The sequence below is a fragment of the Oenanthe melanoleuca genome, chromosome 5 (assembly GCF_029582105.1).
Source record: "Oenanthe melanoleuca isolate GR-GAL-2019-014 chromosome 5, OMel1.0, whole genome shotgun sequence".
Classification (NCBI taxonomy): Eukaryota; Metazoa; Chordata; class Aves; order Passeriformes; family Muscicapidae; genus Oenanthe; species Oenanthe melanoleuca.
In genome coordinates this window covers 16,007,118-16,030,778 of record NC_079339.1, presented here as the reverse complement: position 1 = coordinate 16,030,778, position 23,661 = coordinate 16,007,118, and the positions used below count along the sequence as shown (strand labels likewise).

Here is a 23,661-nt window from a genome sequence, read left to right as displayed (position 1 = left end):
CCGCCGCAGGCAGCCGCTCACCTGCCTGAAGGAGCTGCCCTGTCCGTGCAGCTCCCGTCCCAGCCCGGCCGCCTCCGCCAGCGCCGCGCACATCGCCCCTAGCCGGGCACCGGCCATCGCTCCGCCGCGTTCCCCTCCGCACGCTCCCCGCTCGCTTCCAGCTCCCCGCTCGCCAGCTGCCTGCGCTCTTTGTATCGCCAGCACCGCGCTCCGCTCCCCGCCGGCCACTCGGCAAAGGCGATCTCCGGCCCCCGGGCAAAGCGGGGCTCCGGCGACGCAGCCCCCTCTTCCCGCTCCGTCCCCATCTGAAGGAAAGGCGCCGGGCCGGCTGACAAACCTCTCTTGTCCCTGCTCTCCTTCATCCTCCGCACCCTTATTTTCAGCTTCATCTGCCCCTCGCGCATGTCTGTCCAGAACTGGTCCTCGGAGGGAGCAATCATTACATCCACGGGCATCCAGGCAGCTGGGCTGCGGCTCGCGGGGGCACCTCTCACCGTCGCCAAACAACAGCTGGCGGGCAAACAAGATACTAAAAATCCCCCAAAAAAGCGCCCCTGCGGCAGAGCAACGCCAGCCTCTCCCCGGCTCCAGCCTTCAGGCTGAAAAAATAAAAGCCATTAAAAAGAAGCCGAGCGGGGTACGGGGGCTCGGCGTAGCCCCCTTTCCCCGGCCGCCCCTCTCCTGGCCGCCCGCTGCAGCCCGAGTGAGCTCAGCCCGGGAGCAGCCGCCCCATCCGCCGCGCTCGCTGCGCGCCCGTACCGCGCTCATAGCTAACGGGTCAGGCATGCGGCCGCATTCCTTACTCAGCACACAGACACGCAGCACAACGCCGGCCTGACATATGCTCCGCTCCCCGCTTAAAGGCGCAACCGCGATTTTCTCGCCTGCCCGAAGCCCCCCGCAGCGAGCGGCCGCGCCGGGAGATGGATCGCTGCACCGCGCCGGCTTTGGCCCCGCGCAGTCATTGTGGGCACGGGAACGCGGTGGGAGGAAGCTCATGCCCACACCTCGTTTTAGCACCTGCCAGGGCGGTGTGCGATCAAACCCCCACAACGAAGGGGGGGATGCAGCACCACCCTCCACCCCGGCTCCCTGCTGCTCCCTGTACCGTGAAGGCACCCCACGGCTGCACCCCCTCTCCACAGCGGCTCCAACGTGCACTCCCTGGGCGATGTTTAACTCTGAACTCTGCACCAGGAAGGGCAATGCCATGATCTCAGTTTCCCAAGAGGGAAACTGAGCCACAAAAGATTAAATAACTTCTCCTGGGCTCTCTGCTGCAGGGCAGACCTGGGGACGAGACACCAGGTCCCTAAAGACCAGCTCATCTTGCTCCTTAATATCTCTACTGAGAGCGCCACCCAGGAGGATGCTCATCCTGGAGGGTCCCAAAGAGCTGGAGGTGAATGGGTCCCAACAGCTGGCTGGAAAAGGGGCTGCTAGGGGCTCACATCTGCGTGTGAGGACCATGGTCTGGAGAAGATGTACCCTTTGCCAAAGCCTTCTCATGTGCAAAACTCCAGAAAGAGGGGACATGACAGAATGGCCTTTTGGCCTTTCCTGGTCTCATTGGGGGTCTATCCGTCTCTAGTGGCTTCTGAAGCAGGTGGGGAATGATGTATTTTCTACTTTGCATTTGTTCTGGGGGAGAAAATTACTTGCCCCCCACTTCCCACCCGCAGGACTCCTTAATACATCTCCACACAGCTCCTTACGAGTTTATTGGTCTGAGCCCAGGCCTCCAGAAAATCATTCAGGATTATAGTAAGCGGGGGAGAGAAGGGGGGGCATGTATTGTGCCTTTGAAAATCTGAAGCTTTATGGGCTGAAAAACCCCAGGCTGAGCCATATGTGAGTGACTTCAGTGTTTTTCCTTTGAATGACATCACATGAGATGAGGTCATTGGCATTAACTAAGTGCTGTCTCCTCCCCCCCACCCCGAGCGGAGCCAGCCTCCTAACGAGCCTTGTTGTTGTAACAAATATGGTTTGATTATTATCAGATGTGGGTCAGAGGTTGGATAAAATTCAAAGCATGCTCCAACTAGGCTGGAAGAGAGAAGCAGCCTTCCCCCACAAGCCATGCTCGGGAAGTGACTACCACAGCGGGTCCCCAGGACGATCTGTGGTCCCCCACATTTGCCACCATTGTCACTGCAAGGGAGGGTGCACGATGCTGGTGGCCAGTGCCAATGCCTGCCAGGGATGGGGATCCCTCTGTGTCCCACTGTCACTCCACCAGCAGTGTTCTCCCTGTGCTGGTGGGTGATCCAGCTGTGACCTGCTCTGGTGGCCATGTCTGGGGGTCTGCTGGAGGGACCTAGTCACTCTACCAGGGTCACTGGGTCATGCAGGGGCAGTGGGCAGGGGGGATGCTGCAGGAAGCATGTGGTGAATTAGAGAGTGCAATACTCAACCTGCCCCTGACCCAGAGATGCACAAACAAAATTTGCCTTTCCTCACTGCCCTCTGGTTGTCCATATTCCTCAGGTTTCCAGGAGCCCTGGGCACAAGTTATTTTGGTAATGCCAGGCTCCTCAGGATGTGTTTGGACTGAGATTTCAGTTCAGGGCTCCTGGGAGCCCCAGGTGGGAACCTGGCCATGACACCACGAAGTAGACTTTAATGCAGGAGTCTCACACCCCTCTGATCCTCAGCAAAAGACAAGCGAGCACAGATAGCCAGCAGCCCCCTTCCTCCAACCACTGCAAAGCCCAGCCACATGGAGATGCCACCTGCAGCCACCATTCCCCAGGCAGCATCATCCTCTCTGCTCTCTCCCCATTGTCTTTACCCTTTTGCCAAAACCAGTATAGGGGTTGGCACCTGGGGCAGGGGACAAGCAGAGAGATAAAATGCAACATCCACAGTGCAGAAATACATTCCATGTATCGGCTGCTGCCCCTTGTTGTTGTTTCCCAGGTGCTCTTCCTGGCCAGGATGTCACCCATCCTGCCTCCAGCCTCTATTTAGCAGACAAGAGATGCATCATCCAGAGGGAGTTGCTCAGCCTCGTCAGCCTCACTTCACTCTCATTGCCACAGCATACACTGGAAAAACATCTGCTGCAATGGGTTGGAGAGACTCATATAATCCTCTTGCAAGAGCAGGGAGCAGGATGAGTCCCTGTCCAGCACCTACATACCCTGTCAGGACAGAGCCTATGGCCTGGCACAAGCCCAGCTGGGCAGGGCTAGCAGTTCCTCTCTCCACCCAGCACTGGGACCTGGTAATAATTGCCAGTGACGACCTTTTGCAAGCATGCAGCACAGGCCCAGGGAAAAGGGGGAGGTGGATGAGGGGAGGCAGATTTCTCAAAAGGAAGGAAACTGTAACTGGGCAGTGGCTCCTGCCCATCAGGATCTCTTACTGGGGAAGTTGCCTTCCCCCCATTGACCTTCCAGAAATGAGAAATTAAATTACACAGCAGTTTTCTAAAGCATAGCAACCAGAGGGCTGCTCTTCCCTAAGCCCCTTCTCCTCTGTCCCACTCTGCCTTTGACCCTTTTGCTTGCCTTTTCTGGGTCCAATGGTTAAAAACACGGCCAAAGGGGGAGGGGAAGCTCCTCAGGGTAATTATAGAATCGGGAAAACAAGTTGTCTGACGACAGCGTTGCTAAACAGGGAGGTTTAGAGCATAGGTCTGGAATACAATCAGCCCTGCACATACGTGACCTGGCTTAACCCCTCCCAGGGATGCAGTCACTGCTCCCACCGGGGCTGAAAGCCTCCCAGGCATCTCCTGCTTGTGCTTCAGGGTGAGAAGGGGGCACCTTACTCTGTGCCTTGGACAGAAAGGACTGGGAGCACTCCCTAGGGCACCCGCAGGCTGGGTGTCTGAAGCTGGATGCCAGCACCCACTGAAGAGGGGCTAGAGGGCAGGAAAACACAGCCCTGCCCTGGCTAAAGTGGTCCCAGATGGCTTTGCTGTAGGAAAGGAAGCAACTCCTCCAGGGATGTTCTGCATGAGAGGAAGAGAGGTTCAGAGAGTTACCTAAACGTCCAGGATTGTAAAAATCACAAACCCTGGTACTCCCATTCGATTTTTTAGAAAATGCTTTTCCCCATAGGCCAGTATCAGCATAGTCTCCAGTCCTCTGGACAGTCAGAAGAAAAACATCACCACAGGTAATCCCCATGCACCTCACTACCTACAGCCTGAAAAAGAGCTGGATGTAAACCCCTGCACAGCCCTTCTTACAGTCCTGACCTTTGTATGGGCCATGCTAGATGAAGAACAACCAGAATCCCCATTCACATTATATACAAAGCTGGTTCTTCAAAACTCCCAAACCTGGGAAAAGCAAGAAATTGAGAGTCCTGTGTGACTCTTTTTTTCTGTCTCATTCCACTCCCATGCCCTCCTTATTCATACCCACACTCCTGCCAGCCAAGCATCTGCTTCTTTGGGTTCATCACAGCATGCTTTGGGATGGAGATGGCCACAGGTGGACAGAGGTGCTTGCAGCAGGTTCAGGGACAGTAATCAGACTTAAAGAAAAATCTTGTAGATACAATTAATGGATTCATGCCAGTAAGTCCCCAAGTGCTCTTAGCCATTACAGCCTGAGGGTACCTGAAATAGCCCAAATGCTTGAGGAATGTGACCATGAAATCTCCAGCCGCACTCAGGTCCTGCCTCCCCACTCCCATTAGACAGCTTGTGACTGCTGAACCCTGAGATTCACTCACATGGTTAGAGCATTGTGCTAGGGCTGAGGGTTTGAGGGTTTGATTCCTGTATGGGTCATTTACTTAAGAGTTGGACTTGATCCTTGTGGGCTCCTTCCAGCTCAGAATATTCTGTGATCAAAGTGTGGGTATTTTCTTTCTTAGGTTTTAGTTTATTTTTCTTACACTAAGTTTGTAAAGACACTTCAATCCTGGTTCTAGATCCTGCTAAGCTTTTATCTTCAGCATATGCCATGACAAGCTTTGGATTCACATACTACCACTCCAGCCTCTGAGACTGGGACTGAAGGCAAGCCCCCTCTGCTCTGCCCTGCTTTCACACCTGCCTAGCTTGGCTTTCCTCATTCATCTTCTCTTTTCCTCCAGAATAGCTCCAGCCCAATATGTTTCAAGAAGAGCAGGCAGCAAGGGAGGTGCATGGCTGGCATGTGGCTTCTCACCAGCATGACACAAGAAAGCATTATGGAATTTTCAGCCAAGGATGAGCAAAGTCATGTTCAGTTGCCCTGATGTTTAACCTCTTTTTAGGACTGTCCCTATAAAGAAAAAAAAAGTAAAAAAAAAAAAAAAAAAATGTGTTTTTTCTTTCATTCCTTTTCTTGATTTCCTTTTATATTTTTAAATTAAAATAATCTATCTCTGAGTCCTCATGTCTAAAATAATTCCAGCCAGCGCCTCAGTGCTAAACCCACTCATGCCTGGGCAGCCCAAGTCAGCTCCTGCAATGGAAATCCCCTTTCCTTTTTTCGCTACTTCTTTTTGCCTGCGGCACAGTCACCTGTCTTCGGTAGATTCCCCCGAAATCCCCGAAATCTCAGCCTCCCCCAGATCTCTGCAGCCATGCAATGCCAATCTCTAGGGCCGTGCTGGACGGCCATGGCATGGCCGGGCTGGAGAGGAGCTGGGTCACGGCCAGCCTGCTCACTGAGGATGGCGAGCGAAGGGCTGCGAGGGATCTGTCGCTGATGATATTGTTACATTCTTTCCGAATCCTGGGAGTAAACAGACGCTCCAAATTTAGAAAGAACAGGACTGGAAAATTTAAACATTCCTTGAAGAATTGGTACAAAAGCGGGGGGAGGGGGGCTGAAGATGATCTCACAGGCGCTCCCGAGCCAGATGAAAAGCTCATGACTCCAGCTCAGAGCGCGATTGAGGGGCCTGTTTCAGGTCGGAGCACGGCATGGCAGCGGCGAGGCTCCCCCAGAACATGGAGCTGCAGCCAAAAGAGCCTCTGTCCTGCAAGGGGGGGTCCCAAGCCCCCCCATTGCTGGCCACCCTGGTTTTATCTCCAGCTGGATGGAAAGAGGAGGCGCTCAGCCTAAGGAGCAGACAGGGACAGGATGGGTGACTGAGCATCACCTGGACAAACATCCCAAACCCCCAGCTGTCGCTTTTAGCCACTGGATGGGAATAGAAGAAAATCTCCACCCTGCCTGCTGCAGCTGGACAAATGGAGAGGAGCTGGTGAAGCTCAGCACCACACACGGCTCTGGACAGGCTCCAGTGCCAGAGCTGGCACACAGGAGCTGTCAGGGAGCAGTGGAGCCAGGCTGCTGCTGCTGCTGCTGCTGCTGCTTCATAAGCAGATAATGCCTCTTAATAAAAACCAAGAGGGTGATTGCAAAGGGGAAGAATAATGGAGGAAAAATATAGCAAAGTTAAAAAAAAAAATAAAGCAAAAAAAGCAGAAAAAAAAGCAAAAAATCAAGGGTTTGTGCTGAAGTAAACAAAGGTTAAAGAACAGTCAGGCTCCTGCAGGAATAGCAGAGCTGGGCTGGGAGGGAGGGGGCATTACGTAATGCAGGAAAAATGTTGGCTCCATTCAGTTTTCCACCACTTCATGTGATGTCAGGAAAACCATATAAATCAACAGTCTTTCTGCTCCCACGGATGGAGGGCAGCAAGCAGCACTATTTATACTTACACAATTAAAAAAAAAAAAAAAAAAAAAAAGAAAGAAGAAGAGAAGCTGATGATTTCCAAGACTGGGAATAATTGACTCAGACTCTTCCCTGCCAGCCACTGGAATCGCTGCTGCTGGGCTGTTAACCCTTGAGGAGTCCCTGGCACCAGTCCTGCCACTCCCAGCTCCCCTGTCCTCACCCAGCAGCCTCCATCAGCTGCTTCAAGGGTCAGGAGGCCGCTGGGCTGGAGGTGAGCAAGGACAGCCAAGCCTGGTGTTTGCAGGAGATGGGGACACTGAGGCACAGACCATGGCATCCGTGGGGCTGAGAGGGCTGGGCAGCACGGAGGGGCTGTGTAGGGCTGCCACACTGAACTGGGGACCCTCAGGACAGCTTCCCTGGGGTAATGACATTCACTGAGGCACAGGCTGAGATTTCAGCAGCCCTTGCCAACCTGCTGGGGCCACAAGGCATCATAAGGAGGGCTCAGGCCCCTCTTCTGAGACACCAAATGGGCTGGGGCAGGACAAGATGCTTGAGGCCAGAGGGGACAGACTGCAGGGTTAAACCCCACGAGGGCAAGGGTTCAGAATCATGCCCACTCACACATCCTGCCCCAGACCCCCAAGCACTCAGAGCTGTCTCTACACCAGCCCATTTCTGCCCACACTGCAGGCAGGAGGGAGCTGTGCCTGTCAGCAAGCGTGCCCAGCCTCCCCTGGATGCTGTGCAGAGCCATTCCAGTCATGATTTCCATGTGAAACACCGCCACCATGACCCAGTGTTCTACATTTCAGCTCCGGTTTTTTCCACCTGCTGGTGGCCCGTGTTCCACATCAGGCTGAGGCCCTGCTGCTCTTTTAATTTGGGAGGCTTGAGCTTTGTCTGGTGCTTAGCACACCCACACTCCTGCTAGGGCTGTGGGCTCCTGCAGCCCAGAAGGATGGAGGAGGTGTGTGTCCAAGTGGGGGACAGCAGGTTTGCTGGCAGGGGTTTGGTGTGGCGTGCTGGTGTGTGCTGTGCATGCAGCTGGGGGGCACTGGGATTACCAGGCTCCCCCAGGCCTCCACTTGCCCTAAGGCAAGAAAAGGCTCCAGGGTTTTCAGGGCTGCATCACACAGCCCTGTCCAGATCCAGGAGGACTTGGTGTGGGAGGCAGGGGTCTGCAGCCAGCACACCGCACTGCTCCTCACCCAGCCCTGGGAAAGCAGCACGGGGCTAGAGGGTGCCAGGGTCACACCACCAAGGCTATTTCCTGACCCATCCCCATGACTAAGCAGGTTCCTTCCCAGATGCAACCGAATCCACCTCTTCCTTCTCCTGCTCCATATAACAAGTTGTGCCCTAGTTTATGCCACAGTAACCTTGGAACTGCAGGCACAGCTACTGAGGCAGGCCAGGGGTTGCCATAGCCAGCTCAGGGAAGCATCCTCCAGCACTGGCCTCAGCAGAGCTCCTGCAACCCAGGCCACAATAATTAGCTCTAACGTGATTTCATGTAGTCCCTGCTTGTTTTTGTTGCTAGAACCTGAGTCCAGGGGATTTAATGCTGCTGTTTCTCTGCTCTGTTCTCCCCATCACAATGCAGCTGCTCTAATTCAACAGCACTCACCCCTGCCTTGCATGGGCAGGGCTCCCTGAATGCCACTTGCCCGTGCTACCTTCCCCCCACAATTCCCCTTTCCCAGGGTCTGTCACTCTGCAGAGTGCCACATGGCAGAGTCATGGATGTGTCCCTCCATCCCTGAGGTGTCCCAGGGCACAGAGGCTGGTATCCCCTGCCTCAGCCCCAAAGCAGTATCCAATTGCCAAGGATGAGGACAGGCTTGGGGGACAGAGGTGATTCCCATCTCTGTGCTTCTGGCACTGTTTAGGAGCATGGATGAGCTCCGTGGGATTGAGGGGCTGCATGGGGCAGTGCCTCCCACCCATCCATGGGCACAAAGCTCAGAGGTAGCAGCCATCAGGGCAAATGCATGGCAGCCCCAGCCAAGGCAAATCAAAGGCATCTTCAGCTCTCCCTCAGGCTGTTCCCTGCTCTCCCTTCTCTCTGCTGGGTCGGAGCTTTTCATTCATCAGTCGCCTCACTGCAGAAGGGCTGTAATTAGGGCAGCACGTGCCTCCTCCTGCCTGCACATTTGTGCCCGGAGAGCATCATCTCCAGCAGACCCTGACTCACTCAGTGATGACCCTCTGCCCCTGCCATCCTTCTCCTTCCCAGTACATCCATGGATTTCTTCTCCTGCCTTCCCTTTAACAGCAGCAAGAGGCAGCAGAGTGCCTGAACCAGGTCTGGTCCTTGGCACATTCACCAGGGATGAAGCAACACAAGGATGGGAGAACAAAGGGCAGCTTTTGGATGGCTGGATCACCACCACAGCTCCTCTGTGCCCTCCTCTTTCATTCACCCTGGCTGCTGGGTGCAGCAGCAGGGAGATGGGCAGTGCAAGGAGTGAAGGCACAGGGAGAACCCAGTGGTGCCAGTGTGGCTGAGCCTCCTCAGGCTGCATGCAGGGCTGCCTGCCTCCCCCACAGCCACTGGTGGCCAGGGAAGAGGGAGCACATGGACACAGACACAGCCACAGCTCCATCACTCTGGGCTAAGGGCATGAGACACAGTAACCCAGGGCTCCTACCTGTGAGGATGGAGACACTGTGGAAACAGCTGTCCAGCTTGCCCAGGAGGATGGAGAGGAAGCTGTCAGCAGCCAAGCCGGTCACGTCCCGCGTGCTCTGGTCATAAACCACCACGTCCTGGTGGTCCTCCGCCTCCACCTGCAGGGGAGCAACAACAGAGAAATGGCTGAGCACTGAGGATGCTGCTGTCCACACCACCATGGGAAGCAAAGCTGAATTTAGTGGTCACACAAGCAGGAAATTCCAGCTCCACAGCGTTTCCACAAGCTGGTTTTGACCACCAAATGGAGTGTCCAGCCAGGCTGGCACTCTGCTCCACAGTGAGTGTGTCAGTAGAGGTGCCCACTGGTGCACTCTCATCAACTACAAGTGCTTTTGTGCATCCTACCCAATGGGTCATTCCTCCCCATCGCCCACCCTCAGCTTGCTGTTACTTAACTGCATTCCAGAAATCACCACGACTTCTTCCACCACTTCCTCCCCAGACAGCTTTTGCCTTCAGATACTCCTCCTCAGCCTGGCTGGTGTCACAGGGACGAGAACACAGGGATTTGGGAGTAGTTCTGCAGGCAGAGGTGCTCCCAGCACAGCCCTTTTGCTGCACCTGGAGTCAGTGGGGCTGGATCAACAGCTCTTCAGGGGACACCATGCCTAGCACAGTAACACCTAAACAGGCACTACTCCTCACCCCAAAAACCTGCAGATCAGCCTACGGGCTGAAGGAGAGGGAAAATCCTTATTTTGCTTAGCAGATGTTCAGGGTGGTGTTCTTTCTTCCTTTTGTCATATGTGCTGAGACCTGAACACTACAGGGATAAAGTGGAAGAGGGGAAGGAGCTCCTGGGCTGCTCTCATGTGATTTTACAAACCACAAACCACACCTAGCTACCCACCACTGCAGGGATAAACTGGGGCAGGTGGAATGGTGGGATAATCTGCAGGCAGGCAGGAGTCCCCCCATGCCCAGTGATGACTGGATTGCAATGAGAGCACTCACGGCACAGCCAGACACTCCCACACCCACCTGAAGGTCCATGCACTAAAAGAAGATAAAATCCTCACAGAGGCATAGCTCAGCTCCTCTGCTGGAGAGCTGGGTGTATGGCACATGTCTGACCTTCCAGCCAGCAGGGTAAGGCACATCCATCACATCATGGGAGGAGGGGGAGGCAGCAGCAAGCAGGGAAGGAGGGAGTGTGTGCAAGCTGCTCTCTTCTCAGCTAGTGCTGGTCACCCTGTTCCAAGCCCTCTCCAAAATGTCTTTAGGAGACCACTTGAACAAGGTACCACTCATTTTGCTGTCTCACTACCAAGCCCTATCTCACCACCAGGGCAGATTGGCTCAGGACTGCCATCATTATTAATGCTGCTTTCACACCCTGCTGCAGGTGCTTCCCTGCTCAGCGACGTGAGCACCATCCAAATACAACTGCAGGGTTTTAGCAGGGGTTTAGCTGAGCTCATCACATCTCTGCGCCGCAGTGCAAGGACAGCCCCGCTCCAGCAGGGATCCCCAGGGCTCCACACACAGCTGTGCACAGCAAGGGGGGCACAAAGGACACACCTGGCACCAGCCAGGGAGGCAAAACTGGCCCCGTGGCTCAGCAGGATGACAGGAGGCATGAAAGGGCAGGACAAGAGGGGAGAGAAAAGGACGTGGGAATTCTGAAATAAGACACTGAAAAATGACTGAAGCCACCTGAGATAAGCCAGATGAGGATCTACCCCAGCATCCAATCCTGACACAGGACTTTTGTAGGAGGTCATCCAAGCACAGCTGGAGGGAAACACAGTGGCTGACAAGCCTGTTCAGAACTGGGAACCTACCAGTCCTCAGCCTAGCCCTTCAAGGCTCCCTAGCACATCCCAAAGACCCAGTTCTCACCCTGAAGCCCCATGCCAGCAAAAACATCTTCTCCCCAAAGCACAGTGAGGCAGGAACCACTCTCCAGCGGGGCAGGGGCTCATCCCAGCTGCACAGTCCAGGCTGAGGAGGCTGCAGGAGAGATAGCAGCTCTGGCTGAGCAGCATTATCCCACAATAGGATTTAGTGTTCCCTCCACATGGAAAGGCTTTGTTTGGGCCACTACTGCAGGGTTGCCGAGCGACGGCAGAGATGTGCGACACAGTTTACATCTTATTAAAGTTATAAGGTTTCACTCAATGTAAATGCCTAACAAGTGCTGGCCTCACAGGGCCTGGCTGCAGAAAATAAATACCTGGCTTGCTGGGGTGAGGATACCTGCAGGAAGGTCCTGAGGAGCCCTCATGGAGCATACAAGGAACCTGCATGGGCATCCTGGCTCCTCACCACAAAGGGAAATAAGGCAGAGATGTTTAATCAAGCACACGGGTCTTGCATCAGTCTCATGCCCTCCTCAAATGCCCCATCTCTGGCCTTAAACAAAGGGAGGCTAAAAGCTAACGGGGACACAGAAAGAGGGTAAAGCTGAAGAGATGCTCCATACCAGATTCCTGCTTCTGTCAGGTGCTGGCATAGGACAAGGGCACAGCTGACAACAGAGGTATCCTTCCAAGAAACAACACTTCCACGGGAGTTGCTGTCACCCCAAGACTGCTGAAGTAACCCCAGGCATCACCCTCCACACAGGATCCCCACATCCATCTAGCAAGGCACAGCAGGGCCAAGATGCAGCAAATCTTTTTGCTCCAGGTAGATGCTGAGTGGGGTTTGCAAGCCTTTGAAAAGCTGATGGTCCACTCAATGCTGGGGGTGCCCCAGAGCAACTCCCCAAGAACAAACCTCCTCCCTGCTAAAATCCTGGCTGGAGGGGTATGACCAGCCTGGAGCCAGGACCACCTGGCCAGCAGCTCCAACCAAACCCCAGCTGAGACCATGGATTCATTGCTTTTGTGCCAAGCCCTGTGCTCCCCATCATTCTCTCCAGCTCTGGCTGAAGGTAACTCCCTTCATCAGTCCCCAGCACTGTGTGGTTCAGCACACCTTGGGTCTCAGCTCTGTCTTTCCCCAGCTATTATCCCTATTTCCAAGCAGGGATAATGATGCTCTACAGGTGATCCAGGCTAAGATAAGAGTGAGCTATTATTATTATCCCAATTACTACTGACAACTCAGTCACGTATTGTTTCAAAACACAGTGAATCACCCACTGAAATAACAGGGCTTCCATCAACATAAAGAGCAGCCAGGCACACGGCTCAAAAATAAGCCCCGGCTTTCCCTCAAGCCAAACAGCTGCTTGCAGAGCCAAGCTCCTAATGCAAATAAATAAATATTCCCATCACCTGAAGAGACCCTTGTCTTGCCTCAAAGCATGGCTGTGGTTTCTCTGGAGATTGCTCCATTTCAGGAAGCGAGAAGTGGTTGAGAGGTGGTCTTTACAGGGGATCTTGGAGAAGTAAAATTTTCAACATTTCCTCAAAGAAATGCTAGTGAAAAACCCAAGCAGGAATTTCCCACAACCTCTGCTCTCCAAATTGCACTGAGGAGCTGAATTATTCCAGTTGTTATAGGAATTTATTATTCCAGTTGTTATAGGAGTTTATTATTGTCAGCACTGGGAGAAGGGTTCAAAACCAACCAGGAGCAGTTACATTGGTACCATTTTTGTGTGGAGGGAAATGACTGTGAGAGGAATTGCTGCTGCAGCTTTTCCCAGATTGGGCACCATGGGAAGATGTCCACTCCAGGGCTTGGGGAACAGTGGCCATGGCATCTGCCATAATAATAGGATCATAGGAATAATTCATTGAAAAAAAAGAAAGGGATTTTAAATGTCTCCATTTCTTCTTTCCTCCCAAATGGTCCTTTCCTCTCCTTGCTCCAAAAAAAGCCAGGAGCTGTTCTCCCACAGCATCACTCCAAACTGCAGCCCACAGAAGCACTGCAGCACCGTGGAAAAGAGGAGAGTAAGCACGGGGAAAAGCAAATTAGACAAATTCTCCCATCCCCCCTGGCAGCACGCAGGCAGGAGGAGCGGACTGGGCGGCCAGGTGGGGTTTGCCCAAATGCTTTGCTCTGTCCCTTCCCCAAAAGGCAGACAGCACCCTGAGAACCGCTGGGATGGGATGAGCAGGTCCAGCTCTCCCTGCTGGAGGCGAGGAGCAGGGGACGAGGCGAGGGCTCGGGCTGCCCTGGGCTGCCCGGGCAGCCCCCGGCGCTGCCATCCGCCTTTGTCTCGGCAGCCCCGGCCGGCCGGGAGCAGGAAACAGGAGGAGGGCGGGAGGCCCGTCAGGAGGAATAATGGGGCCGGACAATCGCGCTACTGATGTCACCCTTCCTGCCATCTGCTCCCCACGCCAGCCGTGCCCCCCGCCCCCAGCCCCGGAGCGCGGAGCCAGGGCACAGCACGGCTGGGGGATGCTGACCAGCGGAGGCAGGGAAATGACAGAGGGTATCAGAGGTCTAAATCAGCTTTCAGCATCCCCTTCTGAGGATCTGTGCACCTCGAGGCAGCAGATCATAGTGATTTCTGCGGGTCCCAAAGTACAGTCTGACTGAAATGGGAGGTGGGGAGAAGAGAAAGGACGAGAAGGGAGCTCATCACCCCAAAATGCAAACACACAAGTGCATGCACAAAAAGGCTTGGACATCCCAAGCCACAGCCACCACCCTTGCTTTATGCCAGATGAGAATACGGCAATGATCCCCTCCCAGTCCCCCCCCCCACCTCCAGCTTCCCAGGACAAGTGGCTTAACCTCTCAAGGGTGTCCAGAAGCTTAATTAATTCCTGGGCTGCATGTGTTGGGAGAGCCAGCAAGCAGTGGGCATGGCAGGGGCTGTGCAAGCAGCAGGGACATGCAGCCTCCCGCCATGGATGTGCCAGGAGGGATTTCAGCCGTACCCAAGAGAAAAGCAAAAAGGAGTTAAAGACTATGGCAACGCTTCTCTCCTCTTCCCTTAGCATCCCTGGTTACAATCACACCCCCGGCCAGTACGTGGACCATTACACAGTGATCCAGGAGCCGGGAGAAAACGATCCTTCTAGGCTCCTTCTATGGGGACAGAGCAGGGAATGCCAGGAAGGACCCGCCGGCTCCTTTGGGAGCCCACTGATCCACTGCAGCTGGCGAGCCGCAGGTTTGCAGGCGGATGGCATCAGCTGATGTTAACTCTTCCACGCTTCCCCTTTCCCTATCATCCTCCTCTTCCTCCTCCCCCTGCGCATCGCCCGTCCTGCCGCTGCGGCCGCTCCATGTGACAGCGGCCACTGCAGAGGTGACCCTCGCCGGGAGGAGGGCGAGCTCCGCTCTGCCCGCAGCTCGCGAAAAACTGATTATTCTGCTTTATTCTCCAGGGGATTTGAGAGCAGCTAAAGCCGTTCAGGAATCAGTCTCCGCAATCCCCTGCAAATCGCCCAGCGCAGAGCATCACCGAAGCAGATTGGCGAGAGGCCGCCCCCCCGCGCTGCCAGTCCCCTTGATCCCGCGGGGTGATGTCACCGGCAGCCAATGCGGACAGCGGTGGCTTCTCGGGGTGGCGGGGGGAGAGGGGGGGACACGACGCAGATGGCTCCAGCTGGGCCCAGCATTTGATTAATCGCCTGAATTACCCTCGCTTTGCCATAAAATTACAAGGCGGGAGCGGGGGAGCGGGGGAACGGTGGGAGCGAACTGGCAGGAGGGCGGGCTGTGATGGCAAAGCACCCTTCGGATGGTGGAGCATCCTCGGGCTCGCCCTGCGGCCACTGCGGGACCCACCGGCACAGCCCTGGGGCACGTTTCCATCATCCCTCATCCCGAGACCCACGGGCACATCCCTCGGGCACATCCCTCGGGCACATCCCTCGGGCACAGCCTCAGCAGAGGGCACGACCCAGCCCACAGCTCTGCGGGAACACCCGGCACTGCTCCGGCCGGGGCTCCAGCCCAGCTCCGTGGCTCAGAGCCACCTCTATTATTTAACCAGGAGCGATAGAGAGGAGCCTGGGAGAGATAATATGCCATGACACCGGATAAGAGCTTCTGGCGTCACAGGGGAGGAGGATTACATGTCCCTGAATGGAGTTAGAGATGACAGAGGGGAGGGGAAGAGTTTTTAGCAGGGGATTAAGCTTACAGCTCCAGGAAGGCTTTGGCGGGGGTGTTTGCTGTCGTAAGACAAGTCCTAAGGCTGATATACCTGTTAGACTTGCTTGGGGAGGGCTCCTGAAGCAGGGAGCCATGTCAGTGGGGTGGGGACAATGGACAGGTCCTCGAGGACAGCCCTGAGGCCAAATGAGCTCAGGCTTTGGTTGTCCAAAGGGTGTCAAAGAGATGCTGGCAGATACCGGGGTCAAGGGATGGAGGAGAAGGATACATGTATTCCTATCCCTTGGGCCGGTCTGCATCCCACAAGACAAGAGGGTGTGAGCACCCAGCAGGAAAGGTGAGGTCAGATCCCTTACCTTCATCTTGGAGGCGGGCTGGATGAGCTCCGTGATGGAGACCTTGTCCTGCTGGAGCCTTCTCTTGACGAGCTTGGAGCAGCAGATGTTGACGGAGCTGAGGACGTGCCAGGAGTTGTACTCCACGAAGGAGCGGCTGTCGATGACCAGGGTGCCCTCTGCCCCGTTCCTCAGGAGGCTGGCCAGCTTCTTGGGGTCCATCACCTTGCGTGGGAGCCTGTCCCCAGCCATAACGGGCCGGGCCCCTCTATGGCCAGTGGGGAGCAAGGGCTGGAGGGCAGGGCAGGGACGCCAGCACCCGTCTCCCCACGGGGAATGAGCGAGGGCGAGGGGCGAGCAGGCAGCACCCGTCCTGTTCTCCTCACGCTGCTAGTGCCCAGAATGCCAACTCATTGTGCTGAACCTGCAAAGAGAAGAAAGGAGATGACAACCCATCAGTTGGGCAGGATGACATCTGGACATCTGCAGAAGAACCTAAAGTGCAACAAGCCACACTTTTGAGGTGTGTTCTCCCAGCCTGCTGGCATGTGTGGCTCCAGAGCTGCCCAAGCCAGAGGTTTTCTCTTTGTATTTAATAGCCCTCAGCAAAATTTTCTTCCATGAATTTTTCTGACTGCTTTTTGAAGCCATGTCAGCTTTTAATTTAACAGGCACAGTGGCCAGTGGCAGGGAGCAGAATGGGTTGCCAGTTACACTGAAGTCTTTCCCCTGGTTTGTTCCAAATCTGATGGCTTCTCCAGGTGACCCTTACTACTTGCACCAGAGAAGGCCACATGCCTGTTCCCTAATCTTCTCCACAGTTCTTACCACATTTAGGCCTAATTTAAGGAGCTTTTCAGGTCAAAGCACCTACAGAGCAGCCAGTTACACAGACAGACACCTTTTGCCACGCTGGCCAGCCCTGATGTGCCATGTTTGAGAGCCAGGAACATCAGGGACCTGCACAGGGCAAGATGTGACCTCCCTTCCCTGTTCCCAGCCCAACAGCTCCCCACACTCAATTTGCTTTTTCTGACCTCTGCCAAGCCCAGAGCTAATGGCTTCACAGAAGCAGCTTAGCTCAGCTCTAAGGTTCTGCTGCTGAGTGGTAAGAGCTAGTTCAGGGCCCATCATACACACCAGCAAATCAGGCTTGCTCACTCATGTTCATCACTTCACACTGGATTTCACCTGCCTGTTTATTAGAGCCTGTTCACGGGTATCTTTGCCAGCTTGCCTCCTGGCAAGTCAAGAGAAGACAAGAAATCAAGCTGAATTTTACTCCTGTCTTCAAGAAACAGGCCAGGTATCAAGGCAGAGGTGCTGGCAAGTTGCACATGGACTGAGATGGCCCTGGAGAGCCTTCTGCTTTTCAGCACCTAACTTGCACAGAATTAGAAAGGGGCTTCATTTACGGGAGTACCCGGTATACAAACACCCTGTGTTTCCATCTTAGGAGCTTCCTGGTTCTCTCTGAGGTGAAGAACAAGATTCCTCCATGTCCAGCCCATGAGGTCTGCAAGAGCAGTAGGCAGCCTAGGGAGCACTCAGCTCAGGGTGTCCTCTTAAGTTTTAATGGAACACGTCACTGCAAGTATGTTTTAATGGCATTAGGTTTTAATGCCACTGCACTCATTCAGAAAATAAGCCTGGGCTACTACCAGGCTCCTCTTGCTCCTGCCAGACAGTGTTTTAGAGAGAAGCCACAAGCTGCTTCATGGAAGCTTTAATGCATCTGAATTAGAAGGACTATGAATAACGTGCCTGAAAAGGCCAGCGTAAAGATTTTCATTGACCTCTGCAGGATCAGGATTTGGTCCACGGGCCAGAGAAGGCTTACAAGTCACACTGATCCCAGTAAGCCAGCAGTTCCCATAAGCTCTTACACCTGCAGGCACCTACTGCAATGGTAGCTCAAGACACAAAAACATGCTTGAGTCAGACATGCTACTGGGTGACATGAAGGGACCTCAGTCACCAGCCACCAAACCTGGAGGACACTGCCAGCTTGTAAGAAAATAATGTGAGGGTGGGGGTTCCAGCACTTGCTCTGGCTCATGACTCCAGTACTAACAGCCCAAACTTCCCTGGGCTACCAGACCTGCCTCCCAAAGCAGGAGTAGATGTCTCAGGCTTCAGCCTCAGGATCCAAGCTCCCAACAGGAGGCCACATTAGGATGCGCAGTACTTTTCTGCCCTTGTAGCACGCCCCTGCTGCCTCTGCCAACGTGTTAATACAAATTACAGGAGGGAAAAGGATCCCCTAAAAGCTGTGGCAGTGCCAGCCCTCCTGGCACGGAGTGTTTTGGCAGCCCTGTGGCACTCTGGCCGCTCGGCGGCTCCTGGCCCCAGCCCCAATTAGAGCAGCCCCCGCTGCAGGGACCCCGCTCCCCCCAGCTCTCCTCAGGGGGGCTTAAAAATTGAAACAGTTCTAATTAGGGGGTCTGAGGGGGAGCGAGGCTGCCTCCTGCTGGGATATGACACACCTCATTACGTTGCTACCGCCTTGCCAGAAGCCCCCCTGCTGTCCCTTGGCTATAGAGCCAGGGCACTCAGAAAGGATGCAAATTAGCCAGCTTTTCCCCTTAGTCTTCCTTTCACACCCCACTCCCCAAATCACTTTCTGCCTCCCTCACCCATCAGGACACCAGGCTGTGAATGTTTTTTGGCTCTTCCAATTACATTGAAGAAAGAAAAAGGGAGTAAAAGAGCAGACAGACAAAAAAAAAAACCCCTAGAATAATACTTTGGCAGAGGGATGAGTGAAGTGGGAGGAAGAAGTGATCCAACACTGCAGAGCTCCTCCAGATATAACATGGTATCCAATCTCCATACAGTGAGCAAGGGATGAACTTTCTGGGTGTCAAACACAGAGGGGTCTAGGAAAGATAACAGATCCTGATGACCTTGTCACTCTAAGAGAAACCAAGGCACAAGAGGCCTTCACAAAGTTCAGCAGATGAACAGAAGCTTGGGTGAAAGAGATTGGAGAGGACAGATGACATTTCCCAAGCCTAATAACTAATAACCCCCTTCCTGCAGAACAACCAGACACATGTGACACATAAACAGGTTCCACTGCCAGCTCCACCCAAAGGATGTGGGGGAAGGCAGGGCAAGGTTAGTCCCTTCTGCCCCTTTCCTTTACAGGGGATGGAGCTGGCCAGCTCAGTGTGGTCACAGGGAGCTGTAACCTTGGCACTACAACCAAAACTTCTCTGAGTAGATTCAGGACAAAGGCAGAAAAGCACCTTCTCTGATAGCACCTCCACAGCACCTTGCAGGCTGTGAATGAGATGGTCTCTGAGAAGAACAAGCTGTAATGTCCCCGCACCTGGGAAGACCAGAGAAGGAGGAGAATGTCTTTCTTTTTCTGCTCAGATTGGTCAGAAGGAAAATTGAGTGAAGAGGCTTAGCCAAGGAGCAGTGCTAAAGTAAGAGATCTTCTTACTCTGGTGAGAGGAGACCAGGGGAAAAGGTTAACCTGGAACCTAAATTAGGGTTTCAGAAACATAGCTGTGTTCCCTCTCTTATCAGTTTATTAAAGCCATCTTAATCTTCTTGAGTGTTCCTGAAGAACATTATCATAATCCTTTAATCCCACCTCTCCCTGGAGTGCCTGTAATGAGGAGATGGGCACATGGCTTAGCTGAATGGGGACAGCCAGCAGGAGAGGCCACACTGCAGCCGAGGGACAGAAAGATGGGCAGAGATTAGCACAGGGCTGGCCCAACTCAACAGGACTCTGTCCCTGGTGTCACCTCCACAAATGTGTGTGCAGGTGAGGGGAGCTGGCCACACGAGTCACAAGCATGGCAGAGATGCACACAGCATCTCAGGCTAAGGGCAAGTGTTCAGCCTGGCTGTGACCTTCTTCTGGGCAGGCCAGGCAAGAGAGCAAGAAAACCCAGAATACACCTCAGCCTGAGTCTATCTGTGGCATGAGAGGCCACAGGAACCCAGCCCTGTGCTGGCCCAACACAGATCACCCACATGGAGCCACTTCCCTCAACTGCTCACCTTGCACAGGGCCCCCAGCTGTGACATGTGATATGGAAAGGGCACAGATCTGGTTTCTCTCTTACTGGAGACGTCAGCTGGAAGGGCAGCAGGTCTCTACAGCAACCCCAGGCTCACTGTCCAGCATGTCCATGCCTTGCACCAAGCCAGTGTTGTGTCCTGGAGAGCAGCCCCATGGAGGAGATGCTCCCCCCACGGCCCCAGGCAAGCCAGCCTTGCTGCAGGAACACATTTCCATCATGCCTGTGAGACTGCAGCTACAGCATGCTCCATGTGATGCTCATCCCAGGAGCACACTCTTCTGGTGGCATCTCCACCTCCAGTTTACCAGGGGAGAAGAGCTCCACAGCAAACATTTGTTTATTTGTCTCCAGTAACCTGAAAGCAGCCACTCCTGAAGAACTGCCATCTCCACCAGGGACTCAGTGGCACAGATCTAAGTGATTTGTCTTTTCCCCCTGCAGCCTGGGGGAAGTATCTGTGCCTTGGGAGCCCTGCACTGAGATGCTGCCTGGCCAGGGCTCCTTCATCCATCCAGGCTCACTGCTGGGACACTGGCAGGACCCCACCAGACCCCAGCTCTCCAGACCCTTCCTAAGATGCAAACACCACAGCAGTTTTTCCAAGCCCCACACCCTTTTTCCTCTCTCATCCCCTCATTTCTTTCAAGTGCTCCAGCACTCAGCGAACTCCCCTCGGCTGGCTCATGCTGTTTGAGGGATCCCTAAATCACAGGACCATTACTAATTATTATTATTATTTTGCAGCAGCAATCAGGGGCGCGGGGCTCATTAACAAGTTAGCACCTCTGGTTTCCCTGGAAACCCGCAGCTGCCAGGCAACGGCAGCGCTCGGCCCGAGGCGATGCTGCGATGCTGCGATGCTGCCGCAGCGCCCTCAGCTCATTCCCACAACGATGCTCGGGTCCTGATGAACCCAGCCCCGCCAACGGCACGAGGTTAGGGAACTCCAGGATGTGCCCCCTGCTCTACCCTATCTGCTGGGAACCTCAGCCCTTCTTCCCGATGCTGTTCTGCCGCTCAGAGCACCACGAACTGCGCAGCGGCTCCTCCCTCCCAGCGAGCCGTGCAGGCTTTCTCCAAGGGCGAGGAATTTGGAGCATAATGATTCCCCAGAGTACCAGTGGGACAAAGCTGTCAGGTGCCTGCAGCAGCCGTTTTGGAGGTGATGTAACTGATGACGATTTCTCAGCAGTTACTCAAGGTCCCTTTAAGAGGCAGCACAAAGGACTTCTTTGCTTGACGATGGAAAAATGGAGTGGGTTTTTTTTCCTTTGCTCCTTAAAAGGAGGCTGGGAAACACCACTAACCACATCCACTAACTCAGACACAAAATATGCTTGTCCACCTTTCCCTAGTGAATCTCGAGGATGGGGAGGAAGGATATGCCCAGCAGTATGAAGATGTAGGGGAGATGGCAATGACTTTCCTGGTGTCAGTCAAGCAAAGAGGAGATCCACTGCTCTTTCCTAACCCCTGCCACCCACGTGGCAGACAGAGGAGTTCCCCCACAGCCTCATCCACACATCTTACAACCCCATCTTGTCTCCCTGCACACCCCAGGCACATTCCTCCTGGGACAAGAGCTCCTGCGCATGCCTCTCCATGCAGGGAGCAATTCAGGAAGGAGGGAAAGGGCAGCATTCTCTTTTTCCCACAGCACATCACCCAGAGGCAGCCACTGCACTTTTGCCAGGGTTTCAAGCTTGCTGATCTCATGATTCTTTCAAGTTTGTTTTTTTTTTCTCCTCCTTCCTATGCCGCAGTCTCCTGTAGGCTGGAAGCAGCATGCCAGAGAGCCTGCAAGGAGCTGCATGCAACCAAACAGCACCCACTCGCCTCTCCACATCTCCCATTGCCCTCTCCAGCTGCACCCTGCAGCCCAGAAGGTGTTTTCCCCCTGAAGGGCCAGGATGTCCTTCAGCAAAGTGCCAGATGGTGCGTTCACACCGGGCCAGGGACGTGGTGTGGAGCCACGTGGCAGTGCTGGCGTGGGGGTGCTCAGCCTTGGCTACGTGGCTGGTAGCATGGGACAGCTCAGGGGTGGACGGAAAAGGGACAAGTTGTACCCAGCTGCCATGGAGTCTTTCCCATGCCCTCTCATCCCACAAGGCAGACCAGTCTCCTGGCTGCAGCTAAGTCAAGCAAAGGGTCGCTCATCCTGTCCCACCACCTGATGTTGTGCCAGTAGCTTTGGATGGGCTATGACTGCAAATTGCCTCCCAGCCTGTTTCCACCAAAAAAGTGCAGTTAAGGATTTATAGAATGGCCACTCCCAGAAAAATTTCAACTGCAGTCATGGTAGTCAATCTGGAGATCTGGTCAGAAAAGCCAACGGGACAGCAGGGAAAGGAATTTAGCTGGAGTCTAGATGACAAGGGCAGTACCTCCTCCTCTTAGACTTGTGCTTTTAACATGATTTATATGGTTTCCCCTTTAGTATAAACACAAGCTTTCATTTTAAAGCCTACAAAAGCCAAGACCAAAGGTTATCCATGACCAGCCAGCCATTTAATCACCACCTTTGCCCACGCTGAGGATACTGCTCCCAAGCATGCTGCTTTCTAATACCAAGCTATCCCGTTTCCATTCTCACCCTGCCAAGCTGAGAGCTGGCCACATCCTCATCCCAGAGCTAAAAGCACCTTCTGCTTTGGGCAGCTTGTCACACATCACAGAGGACATGTCATGATGGAGAAGAGAAACCTAGTTTGGTTGTTCTTCAAGGCCCTTGTTGCCCACTGCCTGGTATCCCTTCATTTGCTGTATGACTTCACGTGTCCAGCAGGTTTATCCTGGGGATAAGGTACTTCTTTGCCTTTTTCTAGCAAGAGCAGACAGAGGCAGCCCAGAAAGGTATGCAAGCAGATACTTCTGCAGGGCTGGTCTGCCTCTCTCGTCCTAAGACAACAAACACCATAAATACCTGCTGGGTGCATTTGCAATCTCCTGGAAAACGGGTCTCCAGGACCTGGGTCCTATTTTCCCACAACACCTACACACCAAGTGAAAGAAAGCACAGGATTAAGCTGTGGTTCTTCAAAGCTGCAGATAAATATAGCATCTCACTTCTTGAGCACAATCCCCAGTGACAGGAACTTGTCCATTTCAGCAGAGTGCCAGGGACAGTCACAGGTGAGGCCACAGTGAGCACTCAGCACACACAGGGGCAGTCACTGCACAGTGCAGTGACTAATGACAGTGGCTAATGCCCAGTGCAGTGTCATTAGACCCCATATTCAAATGACAAATAGGACACTGCCTCACTGAAGAATGATGATGTTCCCTTCTGTCAGATTGTCTGCAGTTTCTGACTAGTACCAGTGCAAACTGAGATGCAGATCCCAGCACAGGTTTGCAGCCAGAAAAAAACAATGCTCACGATTAGGCCATCCTCTGCCCACAAAACTGTGACTCTCCCTTAAGAGATCCAGAATTCAATGCAAATGCAAGGGGCTATGCTGGTTTTCCATGGGATGAGACATTCCCCAAGCCAGCAAACACATTTTACAAGACTTTTTTGACCTGGTTCATGGCTTGCTGAATTTTCTATATGCACACAATAGCCAAATTGCTCATGGGTTTGGGATGAATTAGCATGTGTCAGCTCAGGTTCTACTTCCTACCACAGCCCCAACAAGGAGGCACCAGCTCTGAGTTTCAGAGGATTACCTTTCCCTAGAAAAAACACACAAGGCAGGCAAAGCCCAAGCTGATGCTCCTGCCCCGCTCTTCTCCTTTTCCCTTGAGGGCCATGATTCATTACCAGCTGGTTTTGTTCTTAATCTGAGGTGACACAGGGGTCAAACAACGTGGTTTGCAGGTCTTCCTCCATCCTCAGCACTCTGTCAAGCTTGCTGGTCAGATGTCACAGCTCTTCATGTATGAAATCCTGCAGCCTGGCCTCCTGACTGAGAGCTGGGTACTGCAGCACTTTGTAGCATGTGACTTCTCTCTGAATCCATATTATCACTGCTACTGTAGGTGGCAAACTACATGGAGTCATTTGCTGGAGGAAACAGGCAGCAATATTGACC

General features: G+C 53.8%; 1 protein-coding gene across 4 annotated transcripts in view; it reads right to left on the bottom strand.

Moving 5' to 3' along the window:
- Positions 1–23,661, bottom strand: part of DUSP8 (dual specificity phosphatase 8) — a 39,583-nt gene that overhangs the window by 10,026 nt on the left and 5,896 nt on the right. For 2 of the 4 annotated variants that reach the window (XM_056492543.1, XM_056492544.1), the window contains exons 2-3: positions 15,606–16,008; positions 9,236–9,374 (exon numbers count right to left, since the gene is read on the bottom strand). In XM_056492543.1, the coding sequence (XP_056348518.1) occupies positions 9,236–9,374; positions 15,606–15,836 (370 nt within the window). In that variant the 5' untranslated portion in view covers positions 15,837–16,008. Of the gene's footprint in view, positions 1–337; positions 773–803; positions 1,015–9,235; positions 9,375–15,605; positions 16,009–23,661 lie in introns of those variants that run through there. The other 2 variants (XM_056492545.1, XM_056492546.1) reach the window with 2 other exon arrangements.